The sequence below is a fragment of the Fusarium tjaetaba genome, assembly GCF_013396195.1.
Source record: "Fusarium tjaetaba strain NRRL 66243 chromosome Unknown NRRL66243_c0000033, whole genome shotgun sequence".
Taxonomy (NCBI): Eukaryota; Fungi; Ascomycota; class Sordariomycetes; order Hypocreales; family Nectriaceae; genus Fusarium; species Fusarium tjaetaba.
Genome location: NW_023501229.1, coordinates 46,705 through 69,034, shown reverse-complemented (window position 1 = coordinate 69,034; position 22,330 = coordinate 46,705). Strand labels below are relative to the sequence as shown.

The 22,330-nt window shown below is 48.0% G+C and overlaps 10 protein-coding genes across 10 annotated transcripts; 6 read left to right on the top strand and 4 right to left on the bottom strand.

Moving 5' to 3' along the window:
• Positions 1 to 319: 319 nt before the first annotated feature.
• FTJAE_1810 (cutinase transcription factor 1 beta) lies at positions 320 to 2,311 on the top strand (the record flags this gene model as incomplete). Its single annotated transcript, XM_037347939.1, has 4 exons — positions 320 to 610; positions 979 to 1,505; positions 1,571 to 1,756; positions 1,816 to 2,311. 4 exons carry the CDS (start codon positions 320 to 322, stop codon positions 2,309 to 2,311), a joined length of 1,500 nt encoding a protein of 499 aa, XP_037211019.1.
• Positions 2,312 to 3,093: 782 nt separating this feature from the next.
• FTJAE_1809 (uncharacterized protein) lies at positions 3,094 to 3,999 on the bottom strand (the record flags this gene model as incomplete). Its single annotated transcript, XM_037347937.1, has 5 exons — positions 3,094 to 3,300; positions 3,353 to 3,535; positions 3,599 to 3,712; positions 3,773 to 3,883; positions 3,949 to 3,999. 5 exons carry the CDS (start codon positions 3,997 to 3,999, stop codon positions 3,094 to 3,096), a joined length of 666 nt encoding a protein of 221 aa, XP_037211018.1.
• A 944-nt stretch (positions 4,000 to 4,943) lies between these two features.
• FTJAE_1808 (uncharacterized protein) lies at positions 4,944 to 5,438 on the top strand (the record flags this gene model as incomplete). Its single annotated transcript, XM_037347936.1, has 1 exon — positions 4,944 to 5,438. One exon carries the CDS (start codon positions 4,944 to 4,946, stop codon positions 5,436 to 5,438), a length of 495 nt encoding a protein of 164 aa, XP_037211017.1.
• Positions 5,439 to 7,006: 1,568 nt separating this feature from the next.
• FTJAE_1807 (uncharacterized protein) lies at positions 7,007 to 8,679 on the top strand (the record flags this gene model as incomplete). The annotated part of the gene is made up of 2 exons (XM_037347935.1): positions 7,007 to 8,305; positions 8,359 to 8,679. 2 exons carry the CDS (start codon positions 7,007 to 7,009, stop codon positions 8,677 to 8,679), a joined length of 1,620 nt encoding a protein of 539 aa, XP_037211016.1.
• Positions 8,680 to 8,822: 143 nt separating this feature from the next.
• Positions 8,823 to 10,381, bottom strand: FTJAE_1806 (l-sorbosone dehydrogenase; the record flags this gene model as incomplete). Its single annotated transcript, XM_037347934.1, has 3 exons — positions 8,823 to 9,199; positions 9,252 to 10,023; positions 10,088 to 10,381. The coding sequence occupies 3 exons, from the start codon at positions 10,379 to 10,381 to the stop codon at positions 8,823 to 8,825; spliced, it is 1,443 nt and encodes a 480-aa protein (XP_037211015.1).
• A 1,378-nt stretch (positions 10,382 to 11,759) lies between these two features.
• On the top strand, positions 11,760 to 13,322 carry FTJAE_1805 (Purine-cytosine permease FCY21; the record flags this gene model as incomplete). The annotated part of the gene is made up of 1 exon (XM_037347933.1): positions 11,760 to 13,322. The coding sequence occupies one exon, from the start codon at positions 11,760 to 11,762 to the stop codon at positions 13,320 to 13,322; it is 1,563 nt and encodes a 520-aa protein (XP_037211014.1).
• Positions 13,323 to 13,627: 305 nt separating this feature from the next.
• On the bottom strand, positions 13,628 to 14,737 carry FTJAE_1804 (uncharacterized protein; the record flags this gene model as incomplete). Its single annotated transcript, XM_037347932.1, has 4 exons — positions 13,628 to 14,182; positions 14,243 to 14,318; positions 14,375 to 14,525; positions 14,584 to 14,737. 4 exons carry the CDS (start codon positions 14,735 to 14,737, stop codon positions 13,628 to 13,630), a joined length of 936 nt encoding a protein of 311 aa, XP_037211013.1.
• A 746-nt stretch (positions 14,738 to 15,483) lies between these two features.
• FTJAE_1803 (uncharacterized protein) lies at positions 15,484 to 18,666 on the top strand (the record flags this gene model as incomplete). Its single annotated transcript, XM_037347931.1, has 9 exons — positions 15,484 to 15,589; positions 15,652 to 16,141; positions 16,188 to 16,483; positions 16,550 to 16,765; positions 16,818 to 16,840; positions 17,492 to 17,528; positions 17,585 to 17,707; positions 17,917 to 18,377; positions 18,433 to 18,666. 9 exons carry the CDS (start codon positions 15,484 to 15,486, stop codon positions 18,664 to 18,666), a joined length of 1,986 nt encoding a protein of 661 aa, XP_037211012.1.
• A 335-nt stretch (positions 18,667 to 19,001) lies between these two features.
• On the bottom strand, positions 19,002 to 20,067 carry FTJAE_1802 (cyanide hydratase; the record flags this gene model as incomplete). The annotated part of the gene is made up of 3 exons (XM_037347930.1): positions 19,002 to 19,622; positions 19,724 to 19,853; positions 19,910 to 20,067. The coding sequence occupies 3 exons, from the start codon at positions 20,065 to 20,067 to the stop codon at positions 19,002 to 19,004; spliced, it is 909 nt and encodes a 302-aa protein (XP_037211011.1).
• Positions 20,068 to 20,930: 863 nt separating this feature from the next.
• Positions 20,931 to 21,956, top strand: FTJAE_1801 (heme-containing protein; the record flags this gene model as incomplete). Its single annotated transcript, XM_037347929.1, has 1 exon — positions 20,931 to 21,956. One exon carries the CDS (start codon positions 20,931 to 20,933, stop codon positions 21,954 to 21,956), a length of 1,026 nt encoding a protein of 341 aa, XP_037211010.1.
• Positions 21,957 to 22,330: the final 374 nt, after the last annotated feature.

Genomic DNA, 22,330 nt, shown 5'->3' with positions numbered 1-22,330 from the left:
GCTGACTACAGTATCGACGAGCAGGGCAACGAGAGGGGGACGTCACAGCCGCCGAGTACCGATTGACAACTCAGAGAAGCAAGACCTGCAGCCGGCGGTGGTAGAACTAGGCTCTGAATCACAGAACAGCACAGAAGAACCCTCCAGTGTTGTCCCTACTCACGAGGCGATTCGTCCCGAAAGCCTACTCGGCCCATCTCAATCCTGGGGCCCTGTCATCTCACAACCTGATCATGTGTCCAGTGATACGGGTCAGGAATCGCCAAGAAGCAGCAACCCATCGGTAAATCAGAATGGGTCCCAAGCGCCGTCAGCGACCATGGTGGTCACGTACTCTCACTTTCGCTTTCTCACCCTAAGCAACCTTCACAACATATCGGCATCAGATGTCAACTATCTCGAGTCCCAAGGTTGCCTTCATGTTCCTACGCGGCCAGTGCTGGATGATTTTGTCGAGCAGTATTTTCTCCACGTTCACCCAATGGCCCCCATCATCGACGAGGGTAACTTCTGGGACATGTATGCGCAGAACCTCACAGATAAAGGCGAAATAAGGCTGGATACTGTATCCCTTGTTCTTTTCCAGGCGATGCTCTTCAGTAGCTGCACGGTGTGTATTCCATGCACTTGTAATACTGGGTCACAACCGTCACATGAGGTCATGAGTTTAACGAGAAACGTTACTAATACATCGCCTTTTTACCAGTTTGTTCCCTTCGACTGTATAAGAAAGCTTGGATACGCAACTCTCCGCCAGGCCAGAGCGGAGTTCTACAGGCAAGCAAAGGTAAGGGAACCAAGTCGGGGTGATATATCAAGGGACGTGATGCTGATCGGTATGCCCAGCTTCTGTACGAGTTACACGCAGAATGTGATCATTTGCCGCTCGCTCAGGCGTCAATCCTACTCATGCTATGGTACCCTCCATTACATATGGTGTTGGTTCCCTGTCAGACCTGGTTAAGCCGTGCCGTGCAGCACGCCCGATGTTTGGGCGCCGACAAACTTGCTGCGAGACCAGATGCGTCAACCAAGGGCCAAGGGAGCCTCCGCCGTCTCTGGTGGTGCTGTATTATCGCAGACCGCATCATGTCGCTCTCTGCCCGTTGCCGACTGTTGATCAGTCACTCTACATTCAATTTCGGGAGCAGCACGGCTCTTCAAGCCTCAGATCTCCAGGATGAGGTTCATCGATCGAGCGTCTATAATCCTGTGAGCAAGAAGAGTCTGAATTGTCTCTTGGGGGTATCGACTGATTTCATGGTGATGCTAACCGACGTTCTTGAAATCACCTTCCCGTTGAGGGATCTCTCTGTGGCTAAGAAAAACATGGATTTTGAAGAGCCTATCACAATCGCAAAATGTGAGAGTGCTATGAATCGGTGGTTCAGTCATGCCTCAATGATATTTCCGCCCTTCGAGCAGCCAAATTCTTACACTGAGAGAAGGCCAACTCTTCACAAATCTGTCGGCCTACACATTGGTATTCTATATATTTATTACCAGTAGGTATCCCCTCCTCTTACCAGTGGCTGTGTATTCCTTTTGGCTGCTCCTGACGCTGAGACAGCCATGCAAGAATCGCCTTGCAGCACTGCAAACTATCTTCCTACCTGAGGTCTGCCACCGATCAGACAGTAGAGCCAACTGCCCTGCTCGAGATTCGAGACAATCTGCAAGATGCAATAGCAAGCATGTCGCAGTTATTCAGCAACCTGAACAGGCTTCGAATCGTACGGTGGTTACCTGTCAGCGCGTAAGTCAGGATTGATGTACTCTCAGCATTTCGACGCTTGCTGATGTATTTCAATGCAGAATTGGATGTATGGCAATACCACTTGCACTGAGCGTTGTGACAGCGAAATTGGGAACGACCAATGCTCCCTCTTCGCCAATTCACTCTTCGGGCACCGGCTCGGATAATCACAGTCTGATTGCTTTCACCGAAGCCTTGAGCTCCTTCTATCCCCAATACGACGACGTCGAGCTGATAAAGGCAGCCGTCAGACAAGCAGCAGACCAGGTCGAGACTGTATCCCAAACGCACGACATGTGGGCCCTAAGCTCAACCTGGACGGAAATTCTGCTAAACAACCCGAGCTCATACCTCAGAATAGTTCTTTTGATTGATATATGTATTAATAAGGGAAGAGTTGCAGATGACCAAGACTTGCCTGAGTGGCTGTTGTGTCGGGACAAAGTCAACAGCCCGGGCGCCTTCCTGGATACATTGCAGGAAACAACTCTACAGGGGTTTTCTCCAACTTTGGGAGGGCTATTATTGTCTCAAATGGCAGAACTTGGAGAATGAACTATATCTCGTTGTAGAAGAGGGCTATGACAACGCACGTGGCGCAATGGAATGGGCTATGTATAAAATGCATATATACATACTGGCTCAGACTAATGTTTGCATCGGAGCTTAATGCATGGGATTTATACATATGATAGAAGATTGTTATCAACTGTAATAGCAGTGGATAGTCAGATCGTACGTCAGCATCGACGGTCATAGAATTCCCAAGGACCTGCTAACTCTCAAGAGCGAGGCAGACGGGGTGTGGCTATATTTTTCTGGTATGTCTCATTCTTCAAAGTATGATTGAGTACGCTGAGAAAAATTCCGGGGCGTTATAACCCAGTTCGCACAGAACGCACAGAACATATACACTAGAATGATTAACGCGCTCAATGGCGTTTTCAGGGCGGCGATATCGACAACCTGGACAACGGCGCGTCTTTGCCGTAAGTCCGAATAGCATCACCAAGTTTTGTAGCTTTGGTTTCACATATCTGATAGAGTTTACAGCGCAAGCCATGCTGATTATGTTTCGGATCTTGAGGTATGAAATCCTACTGGAAGAATCCTTACTTATAGTTATCATGGTAGCCCTAACCAGCTCTTCAAGCTTTAGAAGAAATGGTAAGCTAGTGCCTTGTCTTTGGATCAATTTAAGGTCAGATTGGAGACATTTGGTCCGCTTGTCGAAAACTATGACTTTATGTTATATGTGAAGCAAAGGTCTTCCGCATCAAAGATGTGTATCGATACACGAATTGTTGATGACGCCGGTCTGAAAGGTTTAAAACATCCTAGCAGCCTCCATTAATCATGACGTTCCAATTCCGTACGTCGTACTGTGCGCCCATGACAAGCCATGTGTCAATAGCCTGACAGCAATTGGTACAAACAGGATTGGGAACCCAGCAGTCAGCCTTGACATGCCGCTGACATTTCTCAATCACCAGCTCAGCCAAGTAACCCTGCCAATCGCAACGGTCGCTGACCTCGTAGTCATTCTGCATATGTACAGTCAGCCGGGCAGCATTGTTGGAGAAAATTTTAACTTACATCGTTGCAGAACCAAATGGCAGACTGCCAATTGCACGTCATGCGTGCGCATGATCTTGCAGGGGCACCGCATCCAAAGTCTCCAAGCCTTCTGAGATGATCGATTCCTTGGCGCGCGTCACTGACTTTGGTGCGCATGCTTTGGCCTCCGTTTGGGCCTCCTCCATCACAAGCGACGCGAGTCTGAGCAGTTTAATATCAGAACCATGGATCAGGAAGAAAAGAGAAGCTGAAGGAGGAACGTACCGGCTGGCGAGCTTCCAGGGCACGTATAGACACCTTCGTGCTGTCGTCTTTCTTCTTGCTGTCAGCGAACTCGGCAAAGTTGGGGTTGAGCTTTTCGATCTGAGCCAGCACCTCCTGTGAGTGATTTTCGGTCAGCTGCGTCTTTATGAGATACATATTTAGCTGTTGAATTACCTCAGCTGTGCCCTTGAAGGTGTGGTTTTTGCCGCCCTCCTCGATGGGGCCGACCCACGTCATAGGCACAATAGTGTAGCCCTCAGGGATATCTGAGCGGATATCAACGGCCTGAGAGTCGATTAGCATGAGGGATGATAAACATCTGATGTGCATAAACGTGCCATAGCAGACACCATCGTCAGGCCCACGAGGGACATAAGCGGGGTCATGATAGACGCTTTCATGATGAAGTAGGTGACACTGAATGTTTTGACTAAATGTCAATGGCGATGGAATGATGTTGTAATGATGGGGAGGTAAAACTTCTAGTCGATTCAGACATTGGCTTCCAGTTTATATATCCAATACTGGCTGGGTAATTATGCAGGCTTGACAAGCTTTGTTCCATATGCGATGTCTCGCGCCCATAGTCGTGTGTTGATGGCAGCACAGAGAATCCTTCCTTAGAGATCTTACGATATTTCTCTAGCTTGTCCCATTGCATTTTCATTTTGTTATCCATTTTGGGCATATTCTTCAAGTGTTGTACCTGGATAAATTAATCAGACAACAGGCTAAATGGAAAGAGTCTGCTTTCTTGACAGAAAAGGGTATATTATTTATGATTTGAAAGTTATGCCCTGAACAGGCTGCTTGCCCAGTGGATCATCATAGGCGAATTCGTGACTGATAATAAATGCATTGTGCAAACGGAGAATTCATGCCACCAATCAGCGTTCGACCCAGTTGAACACCAGATAATGCAGGTTCGGAATTTCTCTCTTGCGATCTTTTCTATTTAAAACGCAGTGTTAAGTTAAGAGGCTTGTCTTCGGGCTATTTGTAGAGAGCAGCGATCGGATCTACGGCACGCTAAATTGAACTGCCGATGTTCTAAACTTTAGTGTGACATGGTAAATAAAATTAAATGATATAATGTACAAGGCTGTACAAAACAAGCTTCTCGTGTTACAGGGATACAAACCTTCTCGCGCAAGAAGGATAAATAGAAAGCGATCCTGCCTTCAGTTTTGACATTGTTGGTTCAAAAAGCATTGAAGACAATTCCACAAGCAAGCGCTTGCTCTGTCCACAGAATCTGAGACAGCCAAGGTAATTCGACTAGTTCAATCTAGCGATAGAAGCAAGAGGAATCCCGTACTAACAATGCAGCAGTCATCCATCAATTATGCTCGCCAAAGCCGTCCTCCTCGTCACAGTTGCATGCAATGCATGGGCATCACCCTACGTCGTCACAAACCCAAAAGATCTCATCAACGACTGGCACAGCAATGACTACACCGGAACCCGCGGCAAGGATCAGATGATCCATTGGCAGTTCACTCTTGAGGGCCACAACGCCGTACCCCACCCAGGCGACTTTTCAACCTTCTGCAAGGGCGTGCAGAACGGGGAGCTGTGCGGTGAACCATGCACCAAGCCCGGAGCCTTTGTGAAGTGCAAGAATGAAGCATACGAGGCTCGTCAGTGGTTCAATGACTATGGCACGACTGTTGAAGTGCGTCGCATTACGTTCCCTGATGCCCGGAAGAAGGTCATTACCAGTGCTATGGCCAACATCACTGAGCAGGACGTGGTCGGCACCGTGCATTACGAGCTGAAGTTTGGGGATTTCCAGAAGCAATTCATTGACACATTTAATCCACCGTCGACTAAGATTTAGATGCAGGATTTTTTAAATACTTAGAGCCTACCATTCTAGCCAGTTATCTTCACTCCTTATTATTATATAAAAATATTAACCAGTCGCAGAGGCGAAGTTGCTTAATAAAGCAATCTAAACCACATTTGGGCTGGGCTTCTTGGCCACTTGCTGTGGCTGAAACCTGATCTTCAATGCCTGTCGGGATGTGGAGGGACGCCAAGCTTTGGATCGGCCCACGTCGCTACCATGAGGATATTAACGACTTCTTGTTAAAATCATCAGGTCAAACACCTAACTTATTTCAGCGAGTAAAAGCACTTTTCTCTTTCTTCGATATTAAAATGTTCAACTCTCGACTTCAGCTGCGGTACGGCTGTGACTCGTGATAGAGCAGATAGGCCCTCCAGCTAAGGTATGACGTTTCGGACGGACACTACATATCATTCTGATGACAATCAAGATATCATCTCCAAAGACACTCCTGCTCATGATCAGATCACGGCATCCTATCCTCTTCAGAGTTACAGGTGAGTCAGACTGTCGCTACCGTTCCTTTCCCCATTAGTTCAACACCAAAGGCATCGCTGCAGATACTTGGACATGCCTGAGCGACGAGACTGCGGCCCAGACAATGCATGCTGTAGTTAATGGCTACAGTGAAGTTATCAAAAGTTGAATGCGCATGTGCACCTCGTGTCACATTCTCCTTTTGCAGATCACATTTGCAAGTCTGATGAAAATGCAACGTTGCGCTCAAATCTCGATCGACAAAGTCCCCGCATCTACTCAGGGGTTAGGCGCTCCGTGATTGAACCATGCATTTATCGAAACTATTTATTTCCGAATTTCATGCGGCCCGAGCAAAAGAACCAGTTACGCGCCCCGTGGGTATCCAAACTAGGTGACATGAAACAAATACTAAATGACTATATTTTTCCAGATAAGATCTCCTCCGCGTGAAGGAGAAGAGCGCCTGCTGCTATTCGCCACGTGCCTCGGGAGATCAGCCAGGGACCGTCCGAGCATCACAAGCTCCAGGGTTGTATTGCGATAAGTAAGGATCTATCTGTTGTGCTGGCCTATCAGATCTTATCGTGGGCTCTGGGGAATATCAGAAACAAAGCCGGTTTCATTGGGCCGGCTATCTACCAGTCATCTTCCATCATTAACCAACAGGTTTCGCTTTGAGTGGAAGCTCATTTTCTTAGGGACTGACACTGAATGCACTGGTCAGGAGTTATGAGGGCCAGGTCGAAATCTCCTGACTGCTGTTTTACCTGCATGAACTCACCCTACAGCGTCACAACCCCTTATTGGCTCACGTGAAATGAATAGCAGCCGGCTTTGCTTTTCAGACAGAATTCGGATAGGAGATGTGGATTAGGAGACAAAGACATAGAACCACAAGATACGCGCTGTAATTATACAGCAAGAACATTTAATACAAATACGCAATGTTTCCTTCAATCCTAAGCGCCTATTCAGATACCCTTTGCTCTATTACATTAGCATCACTAAGATTTGTCAGGCTCTTAACAGATCAGACAAAAGAGATATTCTTATCCTTTCCAATCTTTGAAGCCAACATGAAAGTCTTCACTAGGCTGCACGCATGCCTCCTTGGAGTTCTTACACAGCATGTTGCACAATCATGGGCACTATCAGGAGAGGCCAAAGCAATGGTTGAAGACTCTATGGAGTGGATGGATAGGTTCTACGACCCCAAGATCTCACAGCTATACGACCTCAACTCTAATGCCGCGATGAATCACGAGACACTAGCCTCTACATGGTACGCGGTCGGCCTTCTTGCACGGAACGGCGATGGTGATGCCTCAAAGGCTGAAGATGTCATCAGATACGTTATCAACGACCAGCACGACAATCCCAAAGATTTGTGGTATGGCGACTATACGCGAGAACCCGAGGAGCCAACTGTTGGAACAGCATGGTACCCTGCCAAAATGTACGGATCGTGGGACCCCAACTGGCGTGGCTTCGTTGGTCTCAGCTTCATCACTATATACGAAGAGTTCGGCGATCTGTTGTCTGACGATTTGAAGGGGCTTATGCTGGACAGTTTGTATAACTGCAGCGTTGGCGACTCGTACCGTGTGGGTGGTGTCAACGGAGATAACCTCTATCCATCTTACAGCAACCCTGCAATCATGCGTGCAATCGGGACGAGCTGGACTGGCCGACAAGTAGGCGATGACAATATGACACAGGCTGGAGAGGATTATGCCAAGGAGATTATCAACCTCTTTGACTTGCATGATACGCTTTCGGAATTCAACTCTGCGACATACACCGGAATTTCGCTCTTTGGTCTTACGCTATGGTGCAAGTATGGTGATAAGGATAGTATTCTCTCGGAGAGAGGCCCAGATCTCCTACGCGGTGTCTGGAATTACACTTCGCAACTGTGGAATCCGAGCATGCGCAATCTCGCCGGTCCGTGGGACCGGGCATATACATTCGACATGACCAAGTCTCTGGGCATTCTATCTCACTTTCTTGCGCCTATTATCGGGAGGAAGGAGTCAGGGTTATGGGAGTACCCGGAAGTCATGAGCCATGCGCGTGACTGGGCTTGGGCACCTCTCATTGCTGTTCACTCGGAATTCCACAATTCGTTGCTTTCGGATGATCTTAAGGAGTCGCTGAAGACATTTAATGGAGAGAGGACGTATGAGGGGAAGGCTTACTATCCGCCGTACGATCTTGATACCCGAAATATCACCACGTGGCTTAGCGAGTCGCTCATGATTGGGGCTCAGTCGTATCGAACGAAAAGTGCAAACGGGCCGTCGAATAATAAGGCCCAGTTCCACCCTGCGGTTGCACATTGGTCTTACGGAGATGATGAGATTGGATGGCTCAGCGTAAGTTATACCGCTTCAAAACTCACTCCTGCTTTTACTGACGCACCTCACAGCTCCGACCCACTGAGGCCCATGTCCTGATGGAAGTATCACCAAAGAAGCTCAAAGTGACATATCCTGAAGGGACTAGCAGTTCAATTTTCACTTTTGTGGCCTCTCCCTCACTTGCGAAGAGGGATGTTCAGTCGTGGGCCGACATCCAAGGCGCCTCGATATCTGTCTCTGGAAACGCAAACCCGGAGCCACAGATCACATTTGCTGGTCGATATGGTGGCTCGGGAAGTCCGATTTACGACCACAATCATTGGACGTTTGTTCACACCATGCCTGCTGATTTTGAGGGCGCACCTGAGATTACCATTGAGTTTGAATGAGGGGACCTGGTTCAAGATCAACAACTAGATTTTTTGTCTGATATACCGTATAGATTAGAGGATGTAACATTATTGTGTATATGTGTTTTATAGATTTCAGCTAGTATCAATTTTCAATTTTATAAAGCACTTTGCTAGGAGCATTACGCAAGTAAACCTCCTACGATGAAAGCCGCAATGGTGATAATGAAAGCAGCCGATCCTGGCTGTAGAGACGCGGAATCGTTATCATCATCACCACTGCCAGAGCTGGATTCAGATCCATTCCCTCCAGTTGAACCCGAGCCGCCCTCGTGACTCAACACAAAGATCTCGCCAGTCTTGTCAGAACTGAACCACAGTCTACCCTTAGAATCCCAGGCCAGACCGACGGGGCGGAAGCAGTCATCCGGACATTTGGAGAGATCTTTGTTGTAGATTATGGGTGTAGTAGCGTTCGTGCTTCGTGAAGAAGATGCAGGTTTACCATCTTGGAAATCTACGTACGAGACTTTGTATCCAACTGGTGGATTGCGGTTCCCTGGAGTTGTTAGAAGTGTACGGGGTCCGAAGTTGGGGAAAGGGGAGCTTACAGCTACCGTGAAAAGATACATAGGCTCTTGTTCCATTCTCGTCAAACTTCAGGTCAAGAGGCGCCATATGGGCTTGGAACGCTAGGACTGGAGCAACGTAGTCGGATTTGCATTCCTCATCAGTAAGGGCGGTAGCATTATCGCCGTCAGCCTGGCGATCAGCTGGAAATTGATCGCCTATCTTCAGGTCGCCGAGATTAGGGAAGCCTTCTGTAGACCAGAGGGTATAGCAAAGAGGGTAGCCGTAGTTGCCACCCTGATCATCAGAGCCATTAAGATACCCGTGGAAATTCATCTCCTCGCCTGGGTTGTCCTTGTGGATGTCTTTACCATTACGATGTAGTTCGTCGGCGGAATTCTCAACGCTGAAAATGCCACCTGTCTCTGGATGCTCTGCCACGCCGACGGAATTGCGAAGACCCCAGCCGAGGATCTCGCCGTCAAGATAATCGTAAGGCTTTTTATCGGAATTGCCGCTGAAAGACGAGATGTTGAAGGCGCGGATCTGAGAGCGACCAGAGTCACGATCTTCAGCACCTGCGTCATCGTTCCCATCGCTACCCCGGGACACGAGCAGCATGTCTGGATGTTTCTGTGAGATGAGCAGGGTTCGAGAGGTATGACCTCCGTTAGTCATATTGTTAACTAAAGTCTGGGCAGAAGATTCGCTGAGGGTGAGTTTGGATGGGTCATAGGACCAAGCAAAGACTTCATCGGATGATGAAGCATAGATTGTACGTCCATCTTTAGAGAGGGCGATGCCATGGTTGAGCTAGCACGGTGAATAACTTAGCTGATGGTCAAACGATGGGGTTTCCTGGATCTGGGTAGCTCACGTTATTCTTCTTTAGTAGAGTGGTCTTCTTCTTGACTTGCAAGCAGGTTCCACCTTCATCATCGAGTTCGAAATGTATTATGCCATTTCCAGAGTCTATCACAATGAGAGCACCTTCGCTGTCGAATAGTATACCTCGGGGTCGTCTAAGCTCATTGGCGATGATACTGTAGTTCCAGCCATCGGCAGTAGCAGGCGCTGGATAAGAGGACTTCAAGGTCTTGAGGTTGCATTGCTGGGCTGAAGCGATGACGATGAGTAGCGTTACGGTGGCGAGGAGGCGGATGGACGCCATCGCAAAACTGCGGGGTATCGATGACGTCGGGATCAAGAGGTGGATGGCCAGTGTTGATGAATGTAACAGAACTATAGAGATGCTACCAGGCCCTGAGTTTGGGTATTAAAACGAGCAATGCTGTCGAAAATAAGGGATAACAGGATCATGGAGGAAATATCTCGAATACATGATCAAAGTCAGAAGTCGTCATTGACAACTCTTGGCAAGGCAAGTCACACGACTTTGTTGCCCAATGAAACAGAGGACAGGGGTTGAGACATTTTAGGCTAAAGCAGGCCAATGCTGGCGAAGTCGACTTGACGAGCTTACCCTACATCGCGTTTATATAAAAGTTAGGGAATAGCAAAAAGGATGAGTTAGCAGGGTTTTAATCTATTATATAAACACAGGCGCAAGTATCTGTAGCTTCACTTCCAACCACTTCTATACTCACAGCATCTAGGAAAATTCATTCACTGAATTAGCAACAAGGAGTTAAAAACCGCAAAATTTACAGCACTGACATTCCAACGTTGAGCTCTATCAAGGCCATAACTTTCATAACTTTGACACAAACTAACGTCAATGATATGACTAGGCATTTTATTTAAACCTTCTGACTGGTTGAGCTTTCTAAATCGAGCTGACAGACTTTTAGTCAGTTGATTCAAGACTCTGGGGTTGTTCCGCACTGGTTCTAGACCTTAGCGGCCATCTCCGCTATCTGACCTTGGCCCCGAGCAACTCAATTTCCTGGCACGAGTGGCTATAAACAAAATGATACAGAAATTTATTCCAGCATCTAGTCCATGTGGAGTTTACCATCCCGTATCAGGAAGCAGGATAAAAAGTCTCTTCCCCACGGCACATATTCCGATGCCGTGGTAGCCGGATTCTCAGCGGGTCATTGATAAGTAGCCCCATCGGGCAATGGATCTGACAGGCATCTAAGTGGCTGCAGCCAATGCCGACGGTCCTGGGTTTCTAGCGCGTACGACGTCTCGGACACACTGCTCGTGGGTTACACGCGCATCGCACAGAACATCCTGGTATGGTAGTGATAAGTATCGCTTATCGCCGCTGAGGGTCTGACAGTGACCAATAATAGGCGCGATGTGACAGCGAAATGGGAAGGTTAGTGGTATCGTACCCCATGAACGAGTGCGATAGCTAGGTGGGCACGGGAGAAGCGGCAACTGCTATCGGTCGAATATTCGATTGAGCGAACCGATGTGGGGTTTCTAGGATCTAGAAATACAGTGTTACAGCCTGCTCACTCTGTCTCTCTTGATGTCTGTTCTATTGTGTGACCTCGGTCCTTTCACTTTATCCGCGTCCTCAGCTGTCGCCTATCTCTGGTCAATCACAACTCCTGCAACCAAGGACTCAGGCAGGCATGGCAACCTACAATGAGAAGCTCAAGGGCGGCGACCACGAGTTATCCCTAGAGTCAGGCAGCGGCGACATTCCGGCGGCCGAAGACTACACTTCATCAGCCGACTATGGACGCGGCGTCTTGGCAAGCCTCCGCCGCTTCGAGGCTCGCATGGACAAGGCTCTCGGCGTCGAGTCTGAAGCCATCGTACGCAAGACAGAAGAGGACAAGCGACCTGTACCATGGCATGAGGAACTCAACATGGCCCTGATTTGGGCCTCGGGTACTATGGGCATCAGCTGTTTCGCCACCGGGTTCTTGGGCTGGGAGTTCGGTCTGAGCTTGAAGCAGAGTCTGCTGATTTACATTTTTGCTTCTATCCTTGGTGGTTCAGTGTCCTCGTACTGCGCTACCTTTGGTGCAGCAACGGGTCTACGTCAGGTATCTGTCTCTCGTTACAGCTTCGGATGGTATCCCAACAAGATCATTGCTTTCCTCAATGGTATTGAACAGCTGGGTTGGGCTTCCGTTGCTACGATCAGTGGCGGCCTGGCTCTTACTGCCGTCGCGGACGGTCATATATCCCTTGTTGTCGGCGTTATCATCATCGCCATTGTTTCGCTCGCCATCAGCTTTTTGGGTCTCAAGTACATCCTGATCTACGAGCGTTATGCCTGGTGTATCTATTTCATCGTGTTCATGATCATCTTCGGCATGGTTGGACCGTACGCCGACAACAAGACCCCTGCCTCTAGTTCAGGCATTGATCTCTCGGGCAACGTGCTTTCTTTAATTGCCATCGTTTATGGTAGCTCCGCATCGTGGGCGACTATGGCTTCGGATTACTATGCGCACTACCCGGCCAACACATCACGGCTGAAAGTCTGGCTCTTGACTACTGCTGGTATTGGTATCCCTACAGCGATCGGCATGACTGCTGGAGCTACGGTTGCCAGTTCACTCAACAATGTCGAAGCTTGGAAGACGGCATACGAAGATCCCCACCAAGGTCTTGGTTTTCTCATCAGAGATATGCTGCATCCACGAGGTTTCGCCAAGTTGCTTCTCGTTCTGCTATCATTCAGCGGCATCAACACCAACATCATGTCCCTCTACTCATCAGCCATCTCGTTCCAGCAAATGGCCACTCCGTGTGCCAAAGTTCCTCGCTTCATCTGGACCCTTGGAAATTTCGTAATCGTCATCATTCTAGCTATCGTTGGCCGCCAAAAGCTCAACACCTATCTGCAAGATTTTCTGAGTCTGCTGGGTTATTGGTGTACTAGCTACTTCGTCATCCTTTTCGAGGAACACACCATCTTCCGCAAGCGTAACTTCGACAATTACGATCTTGAGGGCTGGAACACCAGAGAGAGGCTGCCACATGGTATTGCTGCCTCTGTTGCTTTCCTTTTAGGCGTTGTTGCGTGGTGCATGGGAATGGTTGAGACTTGGTTCACCGGACCACTAGGCAAGTTGATTGGAACATATGGAGGCGATGTTGCAAATGAGCTGACCTTTGTGGTCACCGCGATCGTGTACCCAATTGCTCGATACTTGGAACTAAAGTACTTTGGCAAGTAGGTTATAGTTATTAACATCCGTAAGGAGTAGAATACAATTATCTGACTCTAGGTTCTCTCTGCCGGANNACTTCTAGCCCACAACTTAGATGTCGATACCACGATGACTGACTAATGGCTACAGCATAAAGCTGATACAATTATCTGACTCGTATATCGTTAATCCGCCCTGAACCTGAGAATATTATCTTGATCCGACGTTTCCTCCCGTTATTACAACGGTATTTGGCGCTCGTCTCGAACAAGCTCCTTATAGGCCCAACCTTATGTACGTTTTTCTAAATGTCCAGTCCTTTCCTACTGTTCCTAGTTCCCTCGTGGTGGGTTCAAATTCCCCGTGTGAGAGGGCAGCTCAGATACGGGCGTGTTGCCGTGAGGGGAAGAAGCGATGGGAAGTTCGGAAACAGGCGATGCAACTGTCTTGTAGGGCTCGATGGGAGGACTCTGATGCGGAGAGCTTGTGCCCTCCACGAACATTTGGCTGTATCTTGGATCGCTGGGGGGAGGCGGCGAGCCCTGAGTGGAATAGCCGGCGTAATTGTTGTAGTCGTAGACAACCGGAGGAGGCACATCTTGCTGGTACATTTGTTTTTGGTATTGTTGAGAGGGAACAACAGGTGCGACTGCAGGCGTAGGCGTCACCTCCTTGCTCTGCGGCTTCTTGCTTCGAAGGAACCAAAATGCCAGTCCCAAGATGGCGATCAGCGAGACACCGCCGATAACACTACCGACGATGGCCCCGACTGGGGTAGGGTTACTTGGTTCACGTGAGGGCTCGGCCGTCTTGGTGACAATGGGGACGCCCTTGGTGGTATCGATACTGGTAAGTGTCTGCTCTCTAGTCGTACTACCCGTTGTTACCTTGATAATGGTTGATTAGTAGAAGGGAACCTGTTGCTCGCTTTTACCACAAAGGTATACAGATAGCTCGTCGTCGTCTTCTAGGGCCTTGATGCCTGTCGCACAATACGGATAGTTCACGTTAACATCCCCGGTGCTGAAGTCAGTCATTAGCCGACGTCTTGCAACCATTTGGGTACCAATCAGACGAACCAGCAAAGGGCACCTGAATCTGCATTATTGCAGATAGATGCACGGGGATAGCATGTCGTGAAGATATTCTCGAAGCAACCAAAGTGTGAGCCAATGGTCTTGCAGGTCGTAGTCCAGGCATTCGCTTCGCCGTATTTCCAGGTAGCCCAATCTATGGGATTGTGTTAGATCATTGGAGGCTCAAGATAATGATTAGCAAAAGTCAATACCACTGCCCAAGAGAGAAAAGTAGCCATAGGAACCGTAGTTGTTTTGGCGACCGGACAGATCGCGCTGATAAATCGTTCCCGGAGCAGTCACAGCCAGGCCAGCCGCATCAAACGCAGGCGCAGCTGGAACATTTATAGGCTGAACATCAGTCATAGTTGCAAAAGATTTCTGACCGCCAAATGATCGATGGACTGTTGGTCTAAACCAAATCGTCCTTTACTCAATGCGGAGAAACATTTAAGGGGGTAAAGCAAACTGGATTTCTTTTTTAGCAGATTGAGGCAGATGAAACTGTAAGACAGCAGAAGAGGCAGTGCTCCCTAGAATATCCCTTCTTTCTTGGGGGTTGAAAATAACTCATAGGTTTTATCCAATGGTATGAGGATGTCGCTCCTCTAGTCTGCGGCTGAGAGAGTGGTACACCATTTACAACCTGTCGCCAATCTCAGCCCTCCTGCAAAGAGCCTAAAGAGGAGATTGACACAACAGCTTGTAAGCGCCAGCCTGGTTCAGATTGACGCCCAGTTATGTCAGCAGCCTCCACTATGATCGCTGATATTGGCTGGGGTAATCGGCCAATATTAAGAGGCTGTAAGCCATATCTGCAGCTGCACGTTCTAGGGTTGGTGGCCTTGTTCAGCTGCTGTCGGCTGGCTTTTAACTCACTTTCCTTCCTCCCTATAGGCCTTATAGGCGCGCTCAGGAAGGATTTTCAGATTTGAGACATTGCTCGTCCAGACCGGCGTCTTTAATAAGGCGTCAAAATCCCACCCATCTCACCAACTGAAGTAGCCACTGATTTCAACTAAATCCATCCCACTTCTCGTTTTGCAAGCTCCCCCTAGGATCAGTAAAGGATACAATCCTCCACAGAGAATTAATTGGATACTGTCCAGAAAATGGCAGCCCAGGCACCAGCAGGTAGACTTTTGCGAGGACACAATCCGGCAACACGCAAGAAGCCGTCCGGAGCCGTGGGGAAAATCTCCATTTCCTATTTTGTTGGTTAGTACCATTCCTCCGCTGACTTCCTGGTCAGTCACTGAACATTACTTAACACGTCGCAGCCATTTGCTTTATCGGCATCCATGCCGCTTTTTTCGCGGTATTGAATAATCGTCCAGTTAATACAACGATCGGCCAGGGCCTCTCAACGGCTCTGGCCAATATACTAGCAATTTTTGTTGAAGTCTCCCTGCTTGGAGGTCTCGGATTGGCATACAACCAGATCTTGGCGAGGTTTCTTGGACAGAAGTCCTTCTACAGTCAGGACACTAAGCTCCATACCCTTGCTTCCAGCCCATGGAATCTGTTTCGGCCCAGGGTACTAGCTCATATCCTACATATCAAGAGGCTGTGGCTTGTAGGATTCCTTTGTGCTGGGATTCCTTTTGCAGCTGTATTTCCTCCTGGCGCCCTGACTGTCAAATTCGAGAATTCTGTGCCTTTGACTATGAATGCTGTACCAACAATCAATATCAGCGATTACGGAAATGGCACTTACCAAGACTTCGTGGAGAAGTCGTTCTTTGAAATGAATGCCGACCTCAGTTATATGTCAGTATCTGCACCAAGTTGGACATTCCTCAACTGACGATTCTAGGAACCAATTGAGACCGAGTCTGAATGCATTGGCAGCTCAGGTGCTATCGTCTGGCAGACCAGTCAAGATTGACTCGCCTTGTGGTGCTTCGTGTGTTTACGACATCTCTATTGAGGGGCCTCTGTTCAACTGCCAGGAACTTAGTCGTCACGATGTTCTGTCGGATGGCTGTTCTGTCATATACAGAGCGGCAGATGAAAAAGACAGCAGTCCTGATGAACCATACAGCCGTACTAATAACTCTTTTAAGATAAGCTGGTACACTGACCCGAGACCAGTGAATTGCACATCACTGAGTAAGAAGACGCTGGACTGCTCTATGAAGTTAGCGACTTACAATCTTCATATCAATAACTCACTAGACTCCTCTCAGTCCATCGATGTGCAGATTGAAAATAAAAGGGAGGTCTGGTCGGAAAAGGCTTGGATCCAAACACAATTCTTCTATTACTTCTTCTATGGCGGTGGCATTACGCCTCGTCTAGCCAACGACACCTTGAAAGCAAATTTTACCAATGCCCAGTCATACGCCATCAGCCGCGCTGCTGTGCATGCTTTACAAGGCGAGGTAGAGATGCGTGAGTACATTCCTCCACTTCAAGTTGCCTCCAAAAGCTAAAAGCCCTACAGACAGAGATGGCCCCGGACTGGGGGTTATTTTCTTTTAAGGCAATGCATCACAAGTACTGGGGAGCCCGTATATTGGATTAGTCGACAGATATAATGCTCATTTCAACATTTCTGCGGCAAGTATTGAGAAATACCTACAAGATGTTGTGATTTCGACGATTTCACTTGCGATGTCGACACACAACGGGGATATTGATGCATCCATCGGCGCAGAAGTCTACCAGTTTAGTGAAAAGGTTCAGTTTGTTGCTGGGTATGGGGTTTGTATTTTTGTTGCATTGGGTATTTTTGTCTTTAGTCACTTTATTAATTAATACCGCGTGGCGGCCAACTCTTCACATGACGGCACCTACATGCCTTGTAAGGCACATGTTTACAGGACTAGCATGCGCCCTTTTTGCTTGACTTGCTATTTACTGGTTCTGAAGAGTCTTCTCCCTTTGGTTACTATCGCGATACTCGGCGCTAGAGATGTTAATTGTGTTCAAGATCAACAACCCAATGCCCCGTAGCATAACCAATCAGAGGTCGCGCTTAATTAACAGTTTTAATGTGACTTCTAGACTTTAATTATTTGCGATTGCAAGGTTTTATTCTCTTCCTGCAAGTATGATTTGGTTACATCACCCACTAATGAGTATTCTCCATTAATGACCTGTACGCAATGGTAACAGAGAAAAAGCGACGTTCTCGGTACACGTCCGTTGCTTGGTACGTATCTCATACACGTCATCGATATGTGCTTCGGCTGACGAAATGCACCACAGTGAGAGATGCCAGCAGCGCAAGACCAGATGCAGCGGCGAGCAACCATGCAATGGATGTAGTAAAGCTTGCACGAGATGCCTCTATCCACGGGCAACGCGTTATCGATCTTCGCGTTGTGCATCGTGAGTGTCACTCTAGAACCTTGGAGTCTGGAAGCTTACGTCACGTAGGGCAAGGGCACCTCTTCAAGAATCAGAGAATGTTCAATCAGAGAAAGAAAGCCTGGAGGATGGTTCAGAAAGCCTAGCCTCACTCTCGCACAGCTGGCCACTCGAAGCTCCGGGTTCGGAATTAGCATATGACAATTTCGATGACTTCATACGTTTTACAGAGCGACAGCTGTTTCAAGCCGACCATCAAAGCGATAACTCGAGCGCAAATCCTGGCTTAGTGGGCTTCGTCTCCAGAGAGTTGGACAGGCTGTTTGTGCATGGAGGTGTTTCTCCGGAAGGAGCACTCGAAACTCTCGATCACACCTTTTGGTGTCAAGTTCTAGAGGTCTATGAAGAGGAAGTTGACATGATGTATCCATTTCTCGAAATCAGCCAGTTGAGACATGAGATACTCGACAGAAAAACGTGGTCCGGTTTCGATTACCCCCGCTCTAGCGGTTTCTATGGCGACGTTGTTGGAGATATCGCCTTTCTTGTACTGGCGATTGTCTCAAGTTTCGAAGCTTCCAAGGCTGTAGAAATCGTGAGTCCTGTTGTCGAAAAGTCTTTCGTTTCAACCATCCCCAAGATACACCTACAATCCCCTAACTTGGGTGACTTGACATTGTTGGCTCTGATTGTAAGTGGATTCGGTCTCTTCATCGTGCGTCCATTAGTCTGATGTACTTTTACAGTGTATTTTCTTCTTTCTTAATGATAGAGAAAAAGAAGCTTGGAGATTGATTGGCACCATCATGAGATTGGTACATGAGCAAAGCTCCCAAGAGGAAGAGGCCGCTCTTGAGAAAATTTCGGACACATTCTTCTGGTCTCTATATACCTTGGACCGAAGATGGAGCTTTGGTACTGGTCTACCGTTTGCAGTTCAGGACGCAGAGATCAACCGGCCGTCGTTGCCAACGGTATGACCCCAATGGCAATTACTTTGAACATAAACTGAACCATAGCACAGAACGAAAGCAGCCATTCATTAGCTTATCTTAAAGAGATGGTGTCATTTTGTGGTATAGCCTCACGGTCTATTTGACATGGAGCCTGCTGACACTACCTGGGCGGACACTGACCCGTCAATGTTTAACAACCTAAGCCAGATTCTTGGGAACTGCGAGAGCTTTACGTTCTTCTAGTCATTCCTTTTTAATAAATCGACGAAAATACATTCTAAACTACATAGCTCATACTATCAGGTATCTCGATCATTACACTTTCTCCTCCTCCATCTTTGTCGGCACTGTTAGAATTGCTACCTGTGACGAATCGGGACTGCAGTCTCAGTCGTCACATTAAGACTCAGCAGATCGGGCCGTGAGTAATGCCCCACCAGATCGAGATTCTGCTGCATCATGGCCCGGAATGAAAGATCAACATCAGTATAGAGAATGCCCTCTTCTCCTGGCCCCAATGGCTTGCAGAGCTCAGAGCCGTCTGGCCCGTAGATCATGCTGAAACCGCCACCTGGGGCTCTGGCATAGTCAAACTTTTCCAATCCTGTCTTTGCCTTGCTGTCTTCTGTTAATATCTGAGAGCAGACCAAGACAAAGCAGGCGCCTTCCATCGCCATGACCTGCGAGAATCTGTTGCAGGCTGGCGGTGTCAAGTGATACGGCCACGGTTGGCCCTCCAGGGCATCCCAGCAAAGAGGCCAGCTGGATACTTGAATGTCTAGATTTTGCGAGTACTGGTAGTAGCGTAGCAGAGGCTGGGTGTGTTCCCAGCAGTTCAGACCGCCGATGTTACCAAACGAAGAGGGGACAACAGCCTTGACGGAATCGGCTTGCCCGTCGCCCCAGTATGCTCTCTCAACGTGGGTTGGCTTGATCTTACGCCGGTGGAGAACAATGGTACCGGTCTCATCGATAAAAGACTGAGCATGGGTTAGTGTTCTGCGGCTAGCGGACACAGCAACAGATGACTTGCCTGTGAGATATAGAGGGTACCTTGATATCTCTCACTGTAGCCAAGTACAATGAATACACCAGCATCGCGGACAGCTGTTTTGATTTGTTCCATTTCCTCAGACTCCTTCTCAAGGGAATTGGCAAAATACTCGCTCATAAATGCAGCATTGCTGACTGGCGAGTTTGCCCAAATTGTCCTAAAATGATCTCATTAGCTGGACATTGTTACTCCACAAGATCTGTCTGCACTTACCATGGGTAACCTGGGATAAAGATCTCGGGGAAACCAATGACGTTGGCTCCTTTACTAGCAGCCTCTTGGATCAAGCCGATAGTTTTGGCCATGCTCCCTTTCAAGTCGTTCCAGCATGGTTCGGCCTGGATGGCAGCGACTTTGCATTTGGAAGGCATGGTGAAAGATAGATCAGAGGATTGGAGTTGTTCATGCTTGTACATTGATTGAGTTTTGACTGTATATGGTCGTATTTATGTGCAAGACCCCTCTCTTGGCCTGCATACGATAAGCTATCAATTACAAATTGCCCCGGAGATCTGTCAGCTGCAACAGATGTCGGAATCAACTCATCTTTACCCCACACGATTTGACGCTGATCTCGGATTCAACTACAGAGTACGATACGGAAATTTCTTATCTCATTCCGACAGTTCTCCTCCAATCACAATCTTGGGGGATGTAATCGCGAAACCCAAAGCCAGTTTAGCTTCAGAACAAGCTTTCCTACCCTGACTCGACTAAGTCGAGTCGACCCTTACCCCACAATAAATCCGGGGTCAATACCGTGGTGAGAGATTGTTATCTACAGCGTCGTCGTCACGTGTCATAGTCAAAAAGCGAGACAAAAGACAAGGTCAGTGTCTCGGTTCTTTGTCTCGCCGGTCTGTTATTCGGAATCAGATCAGCGCTATAGCTGGTCTAGATAGCTAAATGTTGATCGAAACCATTGCTGTCGGAATGAGGTGTTTGCCGTAGCCTGGGTAATCAATATCCGGGTTACCTAGTGGCATCGGGCTATGTTGCTTGACTTGTCCTAGATATTGAGCGAATAGATGCGGTCAAAATAGCTGGTGAGAGCAATTGTGAGACTGTAGCTAGCTGCGAGATGGCCACACATATCTATTTGTGCTGCCTCCATACTATAAATACAAGTAGATGTTTCGTCGCTGTTCTAATAAAAGTCGATATTCCGTTCTTTGTCATGAGACATCTTACTTTCTAAAAGGTCACGAAATCATTGGTTGTCAAATCCACCAACATGTTCTACCGCGCCAAATTCCAACCAGGAGACAAGTTCATTTACGGCATATATGGCATCCAGTACCAGGGCCAAAGTCCAAACCGTCAGCAGCTGGATCTCATTCAGAGGTTCGACAAGCTCATCACCGGACAGGCTCATCTTGACCGCATCACGGTCCCAGGTACTAATGAGATGAGCACCCAGATCTGGCTCTCGTATTGGTGGCCGGAGTCCCACGCAAAGTGGTGGTCATCACCTGCCGTGAAACAGTTTTGGGATGAGCTGCCAGAAGACGCAGGCATGTGGAGAGAGATCCTCACAGCCACTGCCAATCGAGTGCAAAATGCATGCACTGCTGAGTTGAAGAATGGGATGAATGGCGTTGGAGAGATGGAGCCATTCGGTGATAAGATTGGATATTGGGGCTGTGTTCGTCATCGTATACCAGACGTGAGCTTGGGTGATAAGTTGGCCTCTTCGTTGGAGGAGATGCCGGCGCGGGTTCCAGAGACAACAACCATTCGCCCTGGCAGAACGATTGTGACCGACCTACCAGACAATATCTGCTTCCTAGTTGAAGGCCAAGATCACTCGGGCATGTCTGATGAAGAGAAGGCGTTGTGGTTCGAGGAGTTTGACGAGCTAGTTAGTGGCTGGATGGGCTACCTAGCAAAGGATACCACTGCCAACGGGCTCTTTGATATACGAATGGGTCATGTCTCAGCCTGTGGAACGTTCAAAACTGGTGCACCGATCAATTTGAACCATAACAGGAAGATCGAGATGTTTTACTGGCAGGACATGAGCAAGTTTGAGCGGGTAGGGAGAATTCACAGAGGCCACGTCAAGCTTCGAAAGCGGTGGATGGAGGTTTATGGGCCTGGTGGAGAGATGGGTGACGGTAAAGGTCAGATAAACCTATGGGAGGAAACTTCTATCTTGAGGGGCTCAGATATCGTGGCTGAATATGTCGGGTGCAGAGAGGGTACTGGTTTCATGGCATTCGATGAGTTAGGAATAATTCATAGTCAGCAAGCAGCTTAATTCGAATGCGGCATCTTGAGTGTCTAACTCTTGGTAACACAGTATTATAAGAGTCTCAACTGCTATTATATCCTTGAGCTGATAGTATACATTGCTGAGTTGAGGAGTAGAATGAATGGTATGAGATTTATCCCCTTGACTAGTCTTTTGCGTTCTTGCAATTTCATCGAGTAAAAAAATAAAGTTTTGATGGCAACTTGTTCCTTATCCAGGTTAAGGGGGTGGTACAGGGGCGACAAGGGCTGATCAAGCCTCTGCTTTTCCAGATACAATACCAAGTGTTGGTCTTTTGGTCATATTTAGCGTGCGCAAATTCGGCAGACGTACAGACAATGATATCCACGCTACTATATTCTTGCTGCCCATTGTAGCCA